We start from the raw sequence: 18,022 nt of genomic DNA on the forward strand, positions 1-18,022 counted from the left end.
TATTAAATTGGCCACTTGTACTTAAGTCTTGTTGTTTGTCTCAGAGGCTTTGGTCATATGTTCATTTACAGCGTTTGATTAATTGTTTAATAATATTTGGTTCATACAACCAGAAAATCATATAACTTACTACCTATTAAGTCTCCGCAAATATGTCCAAGATTCCAAAAAGATATTAATTTTACTTTAATGTAAGAAAAACAAAATGTACAGGCTGGAATATGAGATGTGACCAATTCTTTGTCGATCAAAATAGATACAGATTAATTATCTACAAACCAGCCAACACATCATGAACAATTGTGTTCAGCTCAAATAAAAACCTGTCTTTAAAGTGGGCTAGACTAGATACCAGCAATCTGAATTTACTTTCATTAAGCAGCATGATACTAATAATACTAATACTACTATTATTTCTACTACTACTACTAATAATAATAATAATAATAATATATGGCAATAAATCATTCCCTTTCCTTCAGCTTATTTTATTGCTCGCCTTTATTTTGTGAACATACAGCATGAAGCATTCAATTACACAAGGTTAATGTCAATATTTGTGTGATAATAGTATTCTGAATACATTTTTATTGTCAAATATATAGGCAATAACTCAATGAGCAACATCGAAGTGAGTGAGTACCTCACAGACAGAGAGAACTAATTACGTCATTACAGAGAAATAACAGAGCATCGTCAGAACAAAGTACATCTACAATTTGTAAAAAACTGTTTTAAAACAGTTGGCCCGACATCTTTGCTCCTCCTGCAGTGTTACGAGGTCAAAAAAACCTCAAACAGACTGGCGACTGAATGCATGCGGTAAAAGATCCCAAAAGGAAGTCCAACATTGACCACGGCAGCCCACATGCTGAAGTTGTAGAATTCCGTTTCGGTGTCGTGGTCGAACTGGGGACGAGCACCGAACGCCGGCATGATCCACAGCTGTGAGAGAAAGGAACGACAGGGCAGGTTGAGAATTTAGTGAATTTTGAAACAGTGAACCTGAGGCAGCGAGGGTAGGGTGGTACTTACTATGACGTTTCCCAGAAGCAGAAACGCACAGACCTCCTTCAGCACCCGTCTCTTCCATGACAGTTTGTGTCTGTGCTCAGCCGCGTGGCCGTGCAGGCCGTGCTCTGTGGATGCAGGGTCTGGCTTTATTTCTGTATCTGATTCTTCCAGGTTGCTCAGCTCTTTGCCTGGCTGCAGCACATATGGATTTGAAACCACAGTGACTGTGTGCACTTCGTGGAAGGGCTCCCGATGCAGCCCCTCGATTATGAAAAAATTCTGCAGGCCAAGCTGGATCACTATCAGGATAGCCAAAGCCAGGTTGAGCCTGTTCAAGTATCCTTTGGCCTCGGTTGCGACCATGGCTACGATGGTGTAATAGCTGATGATGAATTGTCCCAGTGACGCTCCCACCAGCAGCCCCACATCTAAGCTGCGGGTGGGGTTTTTATCATAAACATGCTCCCTATGGTCGGCCTTGTAGATCGCGCAGCCAATCACGGTCGAAATGGACATCAAGCTCACAATGATGATATTCGTGACAAAATGCATCATGATGGCCTTCTCATTATCATCGTCATCACTGCTTGCCTTTTGCATTTCTATCTCATATACGATGAAGGTTGCCAGACCTGCCACAACTAAGAGAACTCCTGTCACGGGGCCGAGGAATATATCCCTCAGACTGAATTTGATTTTGTGGTGTCCGTGTTCGTCGGCTACTCGACCTACATTTTTCCACATCACGTAGGCCATGGCCGAGGCAAAGAGACTGTACTCGATATTAATGGGGTACAGGTAGTAATAGGCCTCCTTGAAGATGCTACATGACGTGTGGCTGCACTTGCACTCACTGTCTCCGTAACTTGCTGTAAGACAAAACGGAGCACAGGGAGAGAGGAAGATTATGAAGTTGTATTTTTCATTACTGATATATTTATTTTTAGTCACTTAAATCGATTACCTTTAACAATGTACTCGCTTCGCTTAGAGTGCTTTGTGATGTTCTCTGGATAATCAGGAGCCGTTGTTTGGTGAAGGGACTCCTCGGTGACCTCTGTCATCCACACGACCAGATTTGTGGAGAGGGTGAGCATCAGACCACAACTAGAAAAAAAGAGGAGACACAGCAGAGGGAAAAAATATAAAATAACAGCAGCAAAAAACATGTTTAGGTTTTCTGGGCCATTTTGCACGATACTCAAATTTAGTTTGAACCAAAGCTGTTGTATAGCAATTTTGAGCTCAAACTAGCTGATAGTTGATGAATGATACGTTTTTCAGCTTCAGCAAATGGATACATTCAGGCTTTCTGAATGTTCATTGTTTAAAAAAAATAATAAAACTGGAATAGGACTCAGTAGGGCAAATATTTCCACGAGGCCAAAGAGTCTCCTCATGAATCACATTTACATTCACTAGATCCAAATTTAAAGCACCGAATTGATCAATATCAGCCCCTTAAAAATGCCTGCATATTTACCAAGACAAAGAGAAAGGAATTTTTCACATACCGTGTTATATTCCTCTGTAGCTGCACACAGTCCTTTGCGTGGACCCACAAGAAGTACGTCTGCAAATTGATTTTACAATTAGCTTCATATTTTACAACATTAAATTTGTGCATCTACAAAGTGAGCCGTGTAACATTTAGCCACGTTTTTACCTGCACAAGTGTGAAAACCAGTTGCACCACAGGGAATGCAACCTTAACAGCCGAGTCACAGTGGAGGTAGCCCACATAGCTGGCTATCTTAAAAATATCCATGATAATACTGAGCAGACCAAACAGCACAAGTCCTCCTGCAGGAAAGAAGAACAGGGGACAATTTTAAACCTTAAAAATAACTTTGTTAAAGAAACAACTCGTAATTCCAGTGCAATGGGAACATTATTTACCCCTGAGCCATACCGGTCCAGCATGGGCATCCTGGTAGAAAACAGCATTTTCTTTCCTGGACGTGAAGATGATGTAATAAATCATCCAAAGGGAGGTGAGGAGAAGTAGGACGATCAGGTACATCTGCAGGTCGGTCGTTTTGATGTTCACATCGTTGTGAGCACTGCCACTGGCCAAGGTGCAACCCAGGATCAAAACATTGAGGCAGATGATCCCAGACAACATCCTTCCCCAGTTTTGGCCCTTCTCCCTCGCGACAACACTGGAAGGGATGTTCGGTTCGGGTTCGCATGTTCTCCCCGCTTGACTCTCTACGTTGATGTTGTTGGACAGGTGGGCCTCCTCCGTCTCCCGGTCTTTGGCCGTCATCCTGCATGGTTCACAGGGATTGCCATCAGTCAAGCAGTCGCAGGGATGGCCAGTGTTCAAACACATGTTTCTTCTCCCCCAGATCAAGTCACAAATGAGTGATTTCTCTTGTTTGCATCTGGCTGAATGCAAGACATTACAGGTTAAACAAGTACACCCACTAGCTGGCTTCCTTTAAAGAAAGATCACGCCCCAAGTGAAACATTCCATGGACAAAAAATCACCATAATGGTCACCCTGTCGGTGCTACACAATCAGGCTGGTCTCATCAATATTTCGTAGGAAATGCTACTAGAAGTAATGCACTACAATTCATATGAATTCCACGTAATCGTGAGTCAGGAGGCGAGCAAACAGTCTGTGGCTGGGGTGTGAGAAATGGGTAGTTAATGAACAAAGGTGTCACACAATACGGCAGTTTCAAATCAACATATGGGATTTAATTTCCTCCCTTTGTGGCTCTTATTTTGGCAAGCAATGCATGTCAACAGGGCTGTACGGAATAAAAATCCCAAACCATGTCTGTAGGGATTAATTGTATCATTTTCATTAAAGTTATCTCTCCATATCTGCTAAAATCAGGAATAATATCAGGACAATTGAAACAGCTGTATAACGATGGAAAATCATCTTCCGAAAATGAGCAGTTCAAAAGTCCTTCTAAAGATAAAGGAAAGGTTTCAGGAAACCTGTAAGCCTACCTGGTGTAGTGTGATCCTGGGAGGCAGTCTGAATCACCACAGCTTTTATATGCCTCCAAAACTCTGCTTTATTGTAGAGTGAGTCATAAATCTAAATAAATCTGTTATGAAAAACATCATATTATTACCAAACACAGTGTGTTATGCACAAAATAACCATTTGAAGTTCAAAAGATGTTTCTAGGAAAAACCTTTTCTCACAAATTCCAAAATACAAGAAACCGTTTTTGTTTTTTTCAGATTAACAGCTCTTCTTTTTTATTTTGGACAAATAGAGTTAATAATGTCAGTCACTTTTACCCGCACACACAAAATAAAAGTAGCTGTGAATATAATTGCTGCTATGTTTGTTGTGTCTACCTGCAGGCGCATGTGTTACAGAAACGTGATCGAAATTCTCTTACAGGCGTAGCAGGCATTAATTGTTGAATAATCTTGATCTAGTGCTTGGAGGGAATACTTTCAGCTCAATAAATAGATGTGCCCCTGAGTCTCACAGCAAAATGCCTAAGGTGTGGTGCCTGAAAAGCCCCGCCGATATCTTTGCCCATTGTTATGGAAGTTTCTATTGGGCTTGAGGACCTCAGTCTCTGAGCCACTGCTTCAGATGTGCCTAGGCCATTACCTAAGGAAATTTATATCCTTTTCATCAGGGTGGGGCTCACAGCGGAGGTACTTGTCATTGTTGCATCATGAAACCTTTTCGTCCACGGTCAGGTTTCATTGTAAATCTCCCCAGAAACATAAATATACATGAGAACAATGGTTTACTGAAAAAGGATTTGGAAAAACCAATGACACAACGGACGTTCTGTTTTTCTTAATCACAGTTGAAAAATGCTACATCCTTGAATGACAGTGCTCATCATTTCACAACTTTGGTGCGGGGGGGGGGGGGGGGGGGGGTGTCTCCACCTTCATTCCTGAATGACTTGGAAACCATGAAAGGAATGTTTTTTGATTTTATTTAGCAAAAATGGAAATATCCCATCAGATCCCCCACAGATGAACGTGTAGACACATTTACAAATTTCATAGCCAACAAAATGAGTATGTCTTTTTTCTGAAACCCTTATGAGCGCCCTTTTAACACCGCTTCCCCACTGGCATGTGTATTTTGTGGGGTTTTTACTCTAGAGACGAGAGAAGTCCCTGTTCTGGACCACTTTGACCACCGGGGGCGCTGTTGCACGCTCTGCGCACCGCTGCGTCCCTGGATACCGGCGACGCGCTCCTCCTGTCGCTCCTGCGCCGTCCAGCATCCACCGACCCTGGAGGAGAACCGGTGCGGGCGAAAGGGAGAACTCCAGCCGGTCTGTCCTCACCACATGCCCGCATGACAACGACGACGACGATGGTGTTGATGAAGCGGAAAGGAGTCGAGCAGGGCGGACAAACGGTGCGCCATGAATGACAGGTACCACAAGGCGGCCCGGGACGGGTACCTGGACCTGCTGAAGGAGGCGACGCGGAAGGATCTCAACGCGCCGGATGAGGATGGCATGACACCGACGCTGTGGGCTGCCTTTCACGGCAACCTGGAGGCCCTGCGGCTCATCGTGGCGAGGGGGTGGGTAGAAAGTTTTACGACTATTCTGAGTGTGGCGTGCGTAAAACCTCTTTTAGACTGACACCACCTCGCAATGAGTCTTCAAAAACAGTTCAATGATGCCACTAGTTCATGTTAATATTGATGATCCTCAGGGGTGTTTGAGGATTATGCAGAATAAGGCAAATATTGAGCTTTTTGGGGTGTAGCACCTAAAAAAAAATATAAATATTAAATGTATTTGAAGATAAATTTGTGGTTAAACAATAAGAAAATGCATCTCTGCACTGACAAAACACCACTTATAATGAGGGTTACTTCTCAGACCCTGATATGTGCACAAAGACTTGTTTTTGCACCTGTGTCATAACAGTATTTGGGCAGGTCTGGAAGCCCATGCTGGTACAACATTATATTTGAACATGAAACAAAAGAGGCAAGAAAACACTCACACGATAATAGCAGTCAAATAACCACAAACAGGGATGTATTTGCTTTAACATTACAATATATTCTAAAGCTTACATAGAGCGATGTGTACTAAATTCATAGGTAAATATTTAGGACAGCTTAGGGTTTTATAAGATTATAATTGAGGTTTTTCCAAAGGCGGATGGTTGAGTGTAACCGCACAAACAGCTCCTGGGGGTCATATATAGACTTTGATTAATACCAATGCATCGTGATAAAAGATTTGTTATTATCACAGCTTCGTTGCACTATTGATTTTAGAAGCAGTGAACAATTCCATACCATTCAACATGATGACACTGTTCAAGGTCGACTGGTCTGTGCAGCCGATGCTCTGCAGTCAGCATTAATATGAATCATCTTTGTTGGCCTATAAAACAGGATTTTAAATATATTATACATGAGGTAAATCTCAAATAGCAATCAGTGTTTGAGTATAGTTGACAAAATACACAGTAAACACAGTTATTCCAATGGTCCACTAATACAATTCACTTGTGTTTCACTTGATGTGTGTGTTTCATTAGGAAATACAATGTTTACACAGGAGACTTTTTGAGGGCCAATCCCACACCATTGTTGCCAAAAATATTTCCAGTGCGGACATATCTGCCAATAAACATATGGGTATACATAGAAGAAGACATGCAATCATGCATATTTCATTTTCAAACCCTTGTCACTTGATATGTTAGAGTCTTCACCAGAAACTGTGTTGTGAATAACTACAAATTAAGAACTTACAAATACAGCCAAAGATATATAATTCAAATCAAGAAAATGCACAAATTAGTTTTAACATAATTGCACATCTTGTAAATAAAAGTTTGAATATCAGCAAACATAAACATTGAAATTCAATCAACCGGTTTAGTTGTTACATTGCCTTTCCCCCCTTAAAAATAGGCTATTGAATGACTTAATGCTGTTTGATGGGGAGATTGAATCAACTACCGAATGAAAGCATGCAGTCCTTTCATCAGCAGAATATGCTAATATGGACAGTTGGGACAAGGAGACACACAACGGCCCACTCCTCGTGTTTTCTGGCTGACCTGGTTTGCCTGCCTGCCAGAAAAAGGGGCCCATTATGAGTCAGCTTAATTGAGTCAAGTGTGTTAGAGACTTTACTGTAGAAGTGAAGCAACATCATTCACCAGCGTTAAGTTCATTGAACGCAAAATGTCAGAACTTCGGGGGAAAGAAAGGCAGAAAAATAATCCCCAGCAGCTGTCCCGTGGCCGATATTTGTCAATTCACCATTTCCCACGGATGGAGTTTAAACAAGGCACTGGAGGCATTCAGCTTCCAAGGACACAGATGGCAGAACAACACGCTCTCCTGAATGACACGAGGTAGTAAAATTAAACATTAATAGCGGCCATAATGTTTCACAGAGGCACCAGATTCATGAGACCCGGGGATGTATCGGAGTTAAGTTAAATGCTGCTGTGTAATATTCATGGGAACGAAGCCCTGATGTTCTATATTTGGCATATATATTGTACCGGGCGCCCTGCAGTATAACATCAAGCTGTCAAAAAGAAGGTGAAGATGCAAAAAGCCCATAATAGCTGAGCAGACCTATCACAGCTGAGGTCAACATTTTACAAGGACACACATAAATTATTGCACATAAAGCTATCGTGTTCGATGGCCCCTAACGATGACAGGCGTATTGTCTAATCTGAGAGCAGAGGGTGATAAATATTTCATCTCAACATAAAAATTGAACGCTGCTAATTGCTGTTTATCTTTTCTCATCAATTTATAGCATGGATTATTTTAAGCCCCTTCATGTATATTCCCTGCAGGGATAGCGGTGTCACAGGCTTTGTTTTATTGTCCCCTCCTGGGCTGATCTACACACACAATCTGTCGTGCACACTGATAACAGCCACTCCTCTGTACTACAGCAGCCGACGAGCCTGAAAGTCATTTTATTTGCTTTATCGTTTAAAACCACTTCCTGTCCAGAGAAAGAAAGAAAGAGCAGGGAGCTGAAATCAGAGTGGGGCTTTTGCCAATCGCTGCCTATGTTGGGTCCGGCAGAGCTGTCACACGTTGCCTGCGTGAAAAGCTTGCAACGATGTGCATCAATAATAAATCTGCACCTCGACAGTCTCACGTCTTTCGTATCAAATATTCAGCAGTCTGTACGTGGCAACGTCGGGAGGACGGAGGGAAGACACAAGACAGTTCAGTAAACATGTAAACGCAGGAGCTGTGGCGCCAACCAGATGTCTCTAAGCTGTAAATAAACACAAAGACATGAAGGATATGTTCAAATTGTATATCTTATATTTTAGTTCTCGTGGCCACAAACAATCTGTTTACCTTTCAATGTCAGTGATTGTCAGTAAGACGCTTTCCGTATATTTGATCTTTAACAAGATTTTTTCGGTATGCAAAAAAAAAGTCAGAAATACAGTGTATGATGGGAAAGGATATTTACAAAGCACCATACACATCTGATTTGCATATCGTCCAACCAGCATTTACACTATATGTTCTGACATGAGGAATTCACCATGACATCACGAGCTGTGCGCAGTGGTGCTCTTTGAGTGAGTGAACCTATTCGGCCTCCCCCTGAAACTGGATACAGGTTGTGTAGCAGTGGTGCAGGCAAGCCGGTGGTCATATTACAGGCCGGCAGCAACAGTGCAGCGCACGCAGAGGTAACCCTGAGGTCGTGGCCTGTCAGCCAAGGATTGCGGGAATGGCCCTGCATAACAGTTGATTCATTGTGTAGGATTTCAAAGTAAAAGCATCCTATCTGCCAAGTCTTTAAAAAAGGGAGTTTCCTTCAAAAAAATCGATGGTTGTTTCCTGGAAAAGGTGTGAGATGTGGCGTTTAGACTGTAACATTTTAAATTAGGCTTCATTACCCCACAGATGGCAGCTCAGTGTTGAAAACATATTCAAAAATCACATCTTAACTTATGAGTGAATCATCTAAACTACAGACCAAGGGGGATTGCTTTTTACATGAATTTCCTCACAGTTTAAACAGAGGGAAAACATTTGTTTAGTAAATATGAGATGAGTTTGTTGCTAATATGTTTCTCTTGGGCCACAGAGGAAACCCCGACAAGTGTGACATGTGGGGGAACACGCCGCTCCACCTGGCAGCCGCCAACGGTCACCACAACTGCCTTTTCTTCCTGGTGTGTTTCGGTGCCAACATCTGGTGCCTGGACAACGACTACCACACGCCGTTGGACATGGCCGCCACGAAGAACCACATGGATTGCGTCCGCTACCTGGATTCCATCGCCTCCAAACAGACGGGCCTCAACCCCAAGCTGGTCGGAAAGCTGAAGGATCGGGCGTTTCGTGAGGCCGAGCGGCGGATCAAAGAGTGCATGAAGATGCAGAAGAAACACCAGAAGCGCATGGAGAGAAAGTTCCACCGGGAGACCTCTGAGGCGTCGGCATCGGACGTCATGAGTTTTTCCAGTTACAACAGCAGCTCTGTTAGCCACAAGCTGTACAACTTCAATGCTGCTACCGTCAGTGTGCCATATTCACAGGTCAGGAGATTTATCAGACTGTATCTACATCGTTAGATATTAGTTTGACCTCGTCTATCCCTCAAACAGCTGCATGTTCTCATTGTTCAGTTTCTCATCTTTCCCTCGTCTTCATTGCGTGAATGTTAATGACTGTTAACCATCATCACAGTGTTCACACAGGTAAAGTTTTTACTGTAGTCACAATCCATGTTCAATGCTGCTAATTGAAACTGAAGGAATTCCCAAAGATATTACAATTCATCATCCAAAGAAATTCATGGCAATCCATCCAAAAGTTATCAAGATATTTCCTTCTGGGTGAAAATGGTCAACTGACCGACCAACCATTAAGGTACAGGGATATTAGCACTTTGCTGCTAGCGTGGCTAATAATTGCATAGCATATATAGCATGAAACTAATACCTATGAGAAAAGTATGAAAAACATGGGATTTACTCTCAAAGCTTTTAAAGTAGGATTGTGATGATGTAAGTAATTCACTGGCTTTAAGAATATTCCCTGTTGTGTCCCTGTACTGCCAGGCTACTCTCCATGCCACAAATCGAGGGAAGACAAAGATCCAAAAGAAGCTGGATAAGAGGAAACAAGGAGACGGCACCTTTAAAATCTATGAGGACGGACGAAAGAGTGTCCGCTCCCTCTCTGGACTTCAGCTGGGCAACGATGTCATGTTTGTCAAACAGGGGACGTACGCGAACACAAAGGACCGCGGCCGCCGCAATGTCCGGGACATGTTCCCCCGGGACAATGACGATGCCATTTCACGTGCCATGAGCGAGCCAGATCTCCACAGGCCCGATGTGGACTATTCTGAGATCAGCACAGACTCGGGACATGATTCCCTGTTCAACCGGCCCGGTCTGGGCACCATGGTCTTCAGGAGGAACTATGTGAGTGGTGGGCTGTTTGACCTTAGTGGTCGGGATGAGGCCAGTGCGGACCAGTCGGGCAGCAACGTGCGATTACGCAGTCGGCTGCAGCCATACCCGAGTCTAGACGAAGACAGCATCGGCAGCGCGCGCAGCCTACAGGAGAGGAACGCTGAGGAGCTGCCCTGGGATGAAGTGGAGTTAGGGCTGGACGACGATGACGAGCCCGAGACGAGTCCTCTGGAAGTCTTCCTGGCTGCACAGAGCATGGGCGAGTTTAACTCCATCTTCAAGAGGGAGAAGATTGATCTCGAAGCACTGCTGCTGTGCTCTGACCGCGACCTCAAGAGTATCCACATCCCCTTAGGCCCGAGGAAAAAGATCCTAGATGCCTGTAAGAGACGGCTGGAGTCCATAGAGGAGCCGGACGGCATCGAGGATACAACGCTGTGATGTCTGACATTTTCATTTGCCCAGTGTGGTAAGGAACAACAACATATTGTTTTTCTAGTTGTCTCTGTGCTCCAGCACACTGGATTTAATATGAAACTAGATACGTGAGGGAGTGCCAACATTCAACCCACCTCAGATGAAGAGTATGGGACTTATGTACCTTTCTATAGAAGAAGAATCTGCAATGTTTAGAGGCGAGCAGCTGCACCTTGCTTTTGCAAACCGACATTTCTATATGCACCACCTCATACCTGGGCTATCTGCATCGTTATTCTACAAATGCCTGTAATCGGGGGGCTTGGTTGGCTTCAAGCAGAAGAGTCACACTCTAGGCTTCACTACAGTCAGTGGATTTCTTGCTTATTTTGGGACCTTTGTTCTGGTTTTTATTATGTGTTTAATTGGGATTTAGGTAAAATGGCTAAACTTTTCAGGAGAAGACCATCCAGACAGCCTGTGAACATTCTCAATCACTCTTTTAAGTTAATATATCAGGATCATAACCTTGCAGGGATACGTTTTAAATTCATTTTTCCTGGATTTGAGACAATAAATAACAAATATATTACTGTCCAAATAATAATGGACCGCTTTGGACATGTTGCTTCTTGCCGTTAAGCCACTGAGAAAATGTGTTGTGTAAAGAAACCCTCTTCGGTTACAAACATGGATTCTCCAGCTGTGTGCTTATCCAGCCTTAAAGGTCAGTGGACCATTGTGGAGTGAATGTCACAGGGAGGACTTAATGATTTACCTCCCGTTTTAACCCAGTGGTAACAAAGCAGAAAGGATACTGTCAAGATGAATACGTCAAAGCAAGAAGACACGAGCGAGATAAATTGTTAACGGGATTCGTTGTACAGCGTCGGCCTCGGCCTCAGGATCACTGAAAATATCTCTGTAAGTCGATTGGTTGGAGGCCTCTGTGCTGCGTGGTTTAACAAACTGAAAGACGGTCATCGAGTGTAGTGCCGTGCCGTGCCGTTGTATGCCATGTGGCATCGTCAACAAAGAGTTGATTGTGGGGTTTGTGTCCCCTGGATGCGTTTGCCCCTGTGGGGTAAATCCTACCACCTCATGTGCCTGCATTGATTGTGCCTGTGCATTTGCTTAAAAGTTTATTTTTGTCATAACAAAAAACAACATTCGACATTGACTTCATTGTAACTTTATTAATAACCTTCACCATAACTTTTTGAGAAGCATTTTCATTTTCACACGCTGTTTCCTTGCCGATGCATTTTTGTGTCTCTGCAGGCCAACTGTTCATTGAAGTTACTGTTGTGATATTGTAAAAGCCTGTAAAAACACCATATTGAGCTTATTTTATAATAGAAATGATTATTTATAATGTTTATACTGTAGGAGGATTATAAACCTTTGTATGTCACTCATATCTGCCTTGACCATTTATCTTCCATCTGTTTTCTTAGTTTGTCGAAATAATTTACAACTGCACTTGCATATATATATAGAGAGATTTTTGTTTAAATGTTATTTAGTTTTAGAAACAGATAGTTTTCATTCAGTAATTAACTTGACTGATCATCCGTATAATGTTCTTTCTGTACTGCACGTATGTCTGATATTTCATCAGTAAAGAAGCTCAAATTCAAGAGTAACATGTTTTAAGAAAGGCCATAAACCATATAGACAAGGTCACTGGAGTTTTTTCCTTGGTATTTTTGGATGAGGATAAGTTTACAAACGAAGAGTATACTCATATTACACATTATTTATGTTACAGCTCGAATTTGGATGATCCTTAACATTATATGTTTGTTGAACCATTGCCTAACACACAATCATTTTTTTTAAATACAAACAAAAAGATAAACACCCTTATGACATATTATTACAGGTCACTGAACATTCGGTCTGTGTTTGCTAAGCAATCATTTTACACTTCTTGGCAGAAGTGTGTGTGTGTGAGTGCGTGTGTGAGACAGACACAAAGAGTGGAAAAATACTTGTTTTGGTATCTACATGCCAAAGTGATAATCCTGCCGTTCGCATACACAAAACACAGCGTCATTGCTGCACGGCACGAAGTCAGGAAGTTGTACAGTAGATAAGCAGTTTTGTCTGTATGCTCCCGAACATTGTTATCAAAAGAAAACACTATTAAACTCCCCAATGAAAGACAAATTTAAGACCATAACCATAAATAATGCAAATATCCTTATATCCAGTCAGAATCAGAACCCAGGGGCAGTGTTTTCATTTGTTTAAAAAAACCTTCAGCAGAGAATGTGAAGATAAAAGTAAATGAGAGGATGTTGATTCCCCTCCCCGGCTGCATGATGAGCTCATCATTTCCTCTGTATCATCGCAATGTGCTGTTTGTCGTTAGCTTAGTGAGGCTGCATACAGGGCAGAGAGACATAGTTGGGGGGGGAGAACAACGGCTACGTGCAAAATACCGTAGGTGTGGTTTTCAATTGTTTCCACATGTACTCCGTGGGTCTTCAGAACTAAGAAAAGGCAAGAACAAAGCAGCAAGAAGCACGGTGCAGGTCGTGTGTCAGCAATATCAAGATTAAGTGGACCGGAGAAACACTCATGGCGACGCTCAGCAGCGGCAAAGAGGAGAATTCGAAGGATTTTCAACACAATGCCAACAAAAAGGAGGAAACGGAGGAGTCACCCGTCCAGATGTGTGAGACTCAGGATGTGCCGTGCGACTCCTGCATGGACGGCCCAAGCAAGGCCATAAAATCCTGCCTGACCTGTCTGGTTTCTTACTGCGAGGCTCACCTCAGGCCACATGTGGAGAACACCAGGTTTCAAAACCACCGTCTGGTGGATCCCCTGCACGACGTCGACTGTCGGATTTGTGAGGTTCACCATCTTCCTCTGGAACGCTTCTGCCTGGTGGACGGCTGCTGTGTGTGTCTGGACTGTGAGAGCCAAGCGCACAGAGGGCACACCATTGCACCTGTAGGGGAGGCACGCACACAGATCGAGGTCTCAAACGCACACACACACACACACACACACACACACACACACAAATCAGAGCATTTAATATTGTGAAATTTAATATTTTGAATAGTCCTATTTAAAAAATTGCATAAATTATTTTAAACCATGTCCCTTTTATCACTCAATCTGAGTATGGCAGTAATGGTCTTGAACTGGTTACTTTATAATTCCTATTTGAGAACTTGATGCAGCATCTGTTTGTGATGATTGTTTGCAGACTGAGATGCAGAAGAAACAAGAGGAGATCAACCAGAACAACTCAGCAGCTGGGAAAACCATTGCAAAGCTGCAGAGCAACAATGAACTAATAAAGGTATATTACATATTTCACCATAATGGCCTGGTTCGAGTGATGTTATTCTTTTCTCCTTATCATGTTCCACAACTGTTTACCCCCCCACATACCTTCAGGCCTCGGTGCAGGAGGTTTGTGAATTCGTCGAGCAGCAGTTTGCCAGCGTGCAGGCGGCTGTGAAGGAGGCCAGAAGAGAGGTGCTGGAGGTGCTGGAGGAGGAGCAGAGAAGAGCACTCAGGCAGGCGGATGGCATCCAGGCACATCTGGAGCAGAAGAGAACGGAGCTGATGAAGACTTTGGCTCAAATTAACAAAATGTCCAGGATCAAGTCTGATGTCGACTTCCTGCAGGTACAAAATATGTTAAATATTTGATTTGGTGTCTTCAAATAGAGGGAACGTATGGCAGAGTAGGTGTTTACCATTTTGGTCAAATGAATGTGATCACATGAGTCTCTGTAAGTGTTGACAGTGTAAACACAGACAGGGATTTTAGTTTATTTAACAGCAAACAGTCTGGATGCAGAGCTTAGTTTCACATCACAATTCCTGACACGCCCTTGTTCTAGGAATACTCCGAGTGGAGGAAAGCAGCTTCAGATGTGGGTCTGCCCAGTGTGCCCATCAACCGCATGGACCATCTCACCTCCTATGTCCAAGCCCTGACTGGTCCTACGCAGGAGCTGTGTGATGTGATTCTCTCCTCTTACAGGGACCAACTGAGCATGTTTTTAAAAGGGGGTGAGTGTATATTATACTGTACATGTTACCTTATATCATCCGGCTGCTCCTGGTCTTTTTAGCCTTGCTGGAAAATGTGTCTGTTGTGAAATGGCTCAAGTGCAGGGTGCTTTGCCATGACATGAGGAATACATTCATGGTCCCTTGATTTTACCGAGGCACCGTCATCAACAACTTACAAAACTAAAGGCTTTTCCATGCGTATCTGGAATATTTGGCTTCATTTCTGGATACCGAGAGAAAGTGGAGATGCATCTTCATATACACTTACACAGTATATGATACAGCCTTAGAAAGCTCTTGGCGTGAGTGTAGAATCTGTTTCACTATATGTGTCAGAATTTAATTGATTAATTTTGTATTTATTTATTCTGTATAAACCAGGTACTAAATCCTCGAAGCCAGAATCGCAATCTCCATCCCTGGCTGATCCAGAGACCCGAGACGACTTTTTGAAATGTAAATGCACTTATATATCAAGACAATTGGCTCATAAGCTACCAGTCACAACTTGCATGTCCCTTGTGTTGCAGACACAATCGGTTTGACCTTTGACCCCGACACCGCCCACCACTTCCTGCGAGTAACGGAGGACAACAGAAAGCTCACCAACACCAGCCCCTGGCAGCACAGCTACCCGGTCCACCACGAGCGCTTTGAGTATTGGCGGCAGGCGCTGACCTCGCAGAGCGTCTACTCGGGGAGGCACTACATTGAGGTAGAGCTGAGCGGGGAGGGTTCTCACGTGGGGGTCACCTACAAGAGCATCGATCGTAAGGCCGAGCACGGCACCTGTTGCATCACCGGGAACGACTTCTCCTGGTGCGTGGGGAGGAACAGCCGAGGTTTCTTTGCCTGGCACGCTGGTCTGGAGACGTCTCTGGAGGTCACTGAGGTCAAACGAATCGGCCTGTTTGTGGACTTCCACAAAGGCTCTGTGTCTTTCTACGATGTGAGCGGTCCTATGGAGCTGCTCCACAGGTACCAGGCGGATTTCATTGAGCCTTTATATGTGATCGTCTGGCTGTCAAAGAAAGACAATGTAGTTTGCCTGGTTAATGCAGAATGACCCATGTTTAACAAATAATTAGCAGGTGCCATCACAGTGGGCGTGTACAGGTAAAATAGTCCCATAAATGTTTATTGATTTTACATAACAAGGTACATTTTCCTCATATATGTCACTGACAGTTAAATTTAGTGCCATCTAGTGGTATTTCTGCATCATGACCTCAAGAACCCTGTGCAGCAATATAGATAGGTCAGGTATTTGCTGCGGCTTTATGGTATTTTTTACTGCTGGGAGAAAGAAATACACAATTGTCCTTCCAACAATGATTTTATTTGTGTTACAAGTTCATTCAGTTAATAAAAGCTTCAATTACTGTCAGTATTTGTGAATGTTTATTTACATTGCTGAATCATTATATCATAACGCCGTGGGAGAAGGCAATGTCCATGGAGGGTGTGTAAAACCTTCAAGTTAATGCGAAAGTACTTTTGGAAATCATTAACATACCTAAAGTACATTGCAGTCGGCTTCAGGCATTAAAGTCAGTTTCATTCTCATCATAAACTGGATTCACAAAGTACACACCACCTGTCTGAGTGATGGAAATCGAGTTGATTTCATTCCCGTTTAGAGCCGGAAGGTCAGGGATCATGCTGAGGTCGTCAAACATCGGGTTGTTGAATCCGTGGTCAAGAGACCCCCCAAGGTCAACTGTCTCAGTCTTTCTCCCGAAGCTCCTCAGAGACGGCACTGACGGCATCGATGGCATTCGTACGACGCCCTTGTGAATCAGGGCGGCCACGGTGATAATGAGCGTAATCATGATCAAGACTCCAAACACAACTCCAACCACCATCCCCGTGTTGCCTCCAGACTGGTTGTTGCCAGAGGAGGCTTGAAGGTCGGTCGAAGCGATTCCGAGTTTAGGGCCATGGGAGCGGGCATCCTCCAAGATCTCCAAGGCCAGAGCCTCCGACCGGGCCCCCGTCTCTCCATCCGTAATAACCACCTGGATCTCGGGTGCGCTGCCGAAAGGGACGATCCCCATCAAACGCTGGGACTTGAAGACTTTAGACATGCCCAGCTGGATGGTTTCATACTGTGACCATTGAAGAAAGAGCTGATGGATCCTTTGCCTGTAGCTCTGTAGGTCGAAGCTGGCGGCATAATGGATGCTGATGATGGCACCGCATACCTCACAGCAGTGTCCGACAGGGAAGAGGGGCTTCTTGCAGTTCGGGGACACGCATGTCACCCTGCTACAGATCCGCTGACGGTTCACAGAGTTCCCACACTCGCAGCCAGAAGGATCCCGGCAGCCTGGGTTCCCGGCAGTGACTGCGGAGGATCCGTGAAACTGCAGCCGACCAGAACGTGAGCTGAGATACTGTGAAAACTCAGATCTGCTGTCAAACATCTCCCCCAGCACAGACACGGATTTCACTGGGATGCTGGACTGACTGGAGCTGGTGTCCACCCTGAAGGAGGAGAGGGCTTTGAAAACGACATCATCGTACTGGCAGGGGACGCTCTCCTCGTGGACCGAGAACAGGAAGCGTCCACCCTGCAGTTCATCCTGTGTTGCGGCTGCCTGCCACAGGGCCGGGTCAAACCACTGCAGGGAGTCTGAATCGTTGAACTGGGCAGTGACACCTTCTCCGCAGTCTGGATCTTGTCCTGACACAACATAGAACCCAGCTCCTTCATACAGGATGAACTCTCCGTCAACCGGCAGCCTCAGCTCCTGCACGGCATGTGCGGTCTCCAGAAACACAGACACTCTCCTCTGGGCCGAGAACTGAACTATGTCACTGCCACAGGGAACCGCTCCTGTGTCCCAGTTGCTCTTGTTCTCGTAGTTGGTGTTGGGGATCCACTGCTTGTACAGGGCGTCCGCGGCCCCGACAAGACAGAGGAGAAGGAGCACGTCTGGTGTTTTCAGCATCCTGAATGTTTGTGAGGGACTGAGCCAACACCAGGTGACCTTTGTTTCCAACCGTGTGACCAACACGAGTGCACGCAGCTTTAAAGTTGATGAGCTCTGTACCTCTTCATGCCAGGTGACCTGTCAAAGATTTACACTTTTAGCTGCAATAACAGACCTACTTTAACGTGTCTTTATTT

The 18,022-nt window shown here is 44.2% G+C and overlaps 4 protein-coding genes across 7 annotated transcripts; 2 read left to right on the top strand and 2 right to left on the bottom strand.

Annotated features, from left to right (window-relative positions):
* Positions 1-483: 483 nt before the first annotated feature.
* LOC128459282 (proton channel OTOP2) lies at positions 484-13,857 on the bottom strand. Of its 3 annotated transcripts, none has more exons than XM_053444410.1 (7): positions 13,624-13,857; positions 2,914-3,284; positions 2,681-2,817; positions 2,529-2,587; positions 1,979-2,121; positions 1,036-1,883; positions 484-945 (listed from the first exon to the last, which is right to left on the bottom strand). In XM_053444410.1, exons 2-7 carry the CDS (start codon positions 3,281-3,283, stop codon positions 775-777), a joined length of 1,728 nt encoding a protein of 575 aa, XP_053300385.1. In that variant the 5' UTR covers position 3,284; positions 13,624-13,857; the 3' UTR covers positions 484-774. The 3 variants fall into 3 exon arrangements, with proteins under 3 accessions (XP_053300385.1, XP_053300384.1, XP_053300383.1); XM_053444409.1 differs by lacking the exon at positions 13,624-13,857 and adding an exon at positions 3,985-4,080; XM_053444408.1 differs by lacking the exon at positions 13,624-13,857 and adding an exon at positions 3,985-4,061 and having other exon boundaries at positions 2,914-3,405.
* On the top strand, positions 5,246-12,260 carry ush1ga (Usher syndrome 1Ga (autosomal recessive)). Its single transcript, XM_053444416.1, has 3 exons — positions 5,246-5,554; positions 9,087-9,540; positions 10,066-12,260. Exons 1-3 carry the CDS (start codon positions 5,391-5,393, stop codon positions 10,864-10,866), a joined length of 1,419 nt encoding a protein of 472 aa, XP_053300391.1. The 5' UTR covers positions 5,246-5,390; the 3' UTR covers positions 10,867-12,260.
* LOC128459285 (E3 ubiquitin-protein ligase TRIM16) lies at positions 12,397-16,276 on the top strand. Of its 2 annotated transcripts, XM_053444413.1 has the most exons (6): positions 12,397-13,833; positions 14,069-14,164; positions 14,263-14,496; positions 14,715-14,886; positions 15,271-15,345; positions 15,420-16,276. In XM_053444413.1, the coding sequence occupies exons 1-6, from the start codon at positions 13,429-13,431 to the stop codon at positions 15,953-15,955; spliced, it is 1,518 nt and encodes a 505-aa protein (XP_053300388.1). In that variant the 5' UTR covers positions 12,397-13,428; the 3' UTR covers positions 15,956-16,276. The 2 variants fall into 2 exon arrangements, with proteins under 2 accessions (XP_053300388.1, XP_053300389.1); XM_053444414.1 differs by lacking the exon at positions 15,271-15,345.
* Positions 16,277-16,427: 151 nt separating this feature from the next.
* Positions 16,428-17,843, bottom strand: amn (amnion associated transmembrane protein). Its single transcript, XM_053444415.1, has one exon. It carries the CDS (start codon positions 17,841-17,843, stop codon positions 16,428-16,430), a length of 1,416 nt encoding a protein of 471 aa, XP_053300390.1.
* Positions 17,844-18,022: the final 179 nt, after the last annotated feature.

Source organism: Pleuronectes platessa, chromosome 16 (genome assembly GCF_947347685.1).
Source record: "Pleuronectes platessa chromosome 16, fPlePla1.1, whole genome shotgun sequence".
NCBI lineage: Eukaryota > Metazoa > Chordata > Actinopteri > Pleuronectiformes > Pleuronectidae > Pleuronectes > Pleuronectes platessa.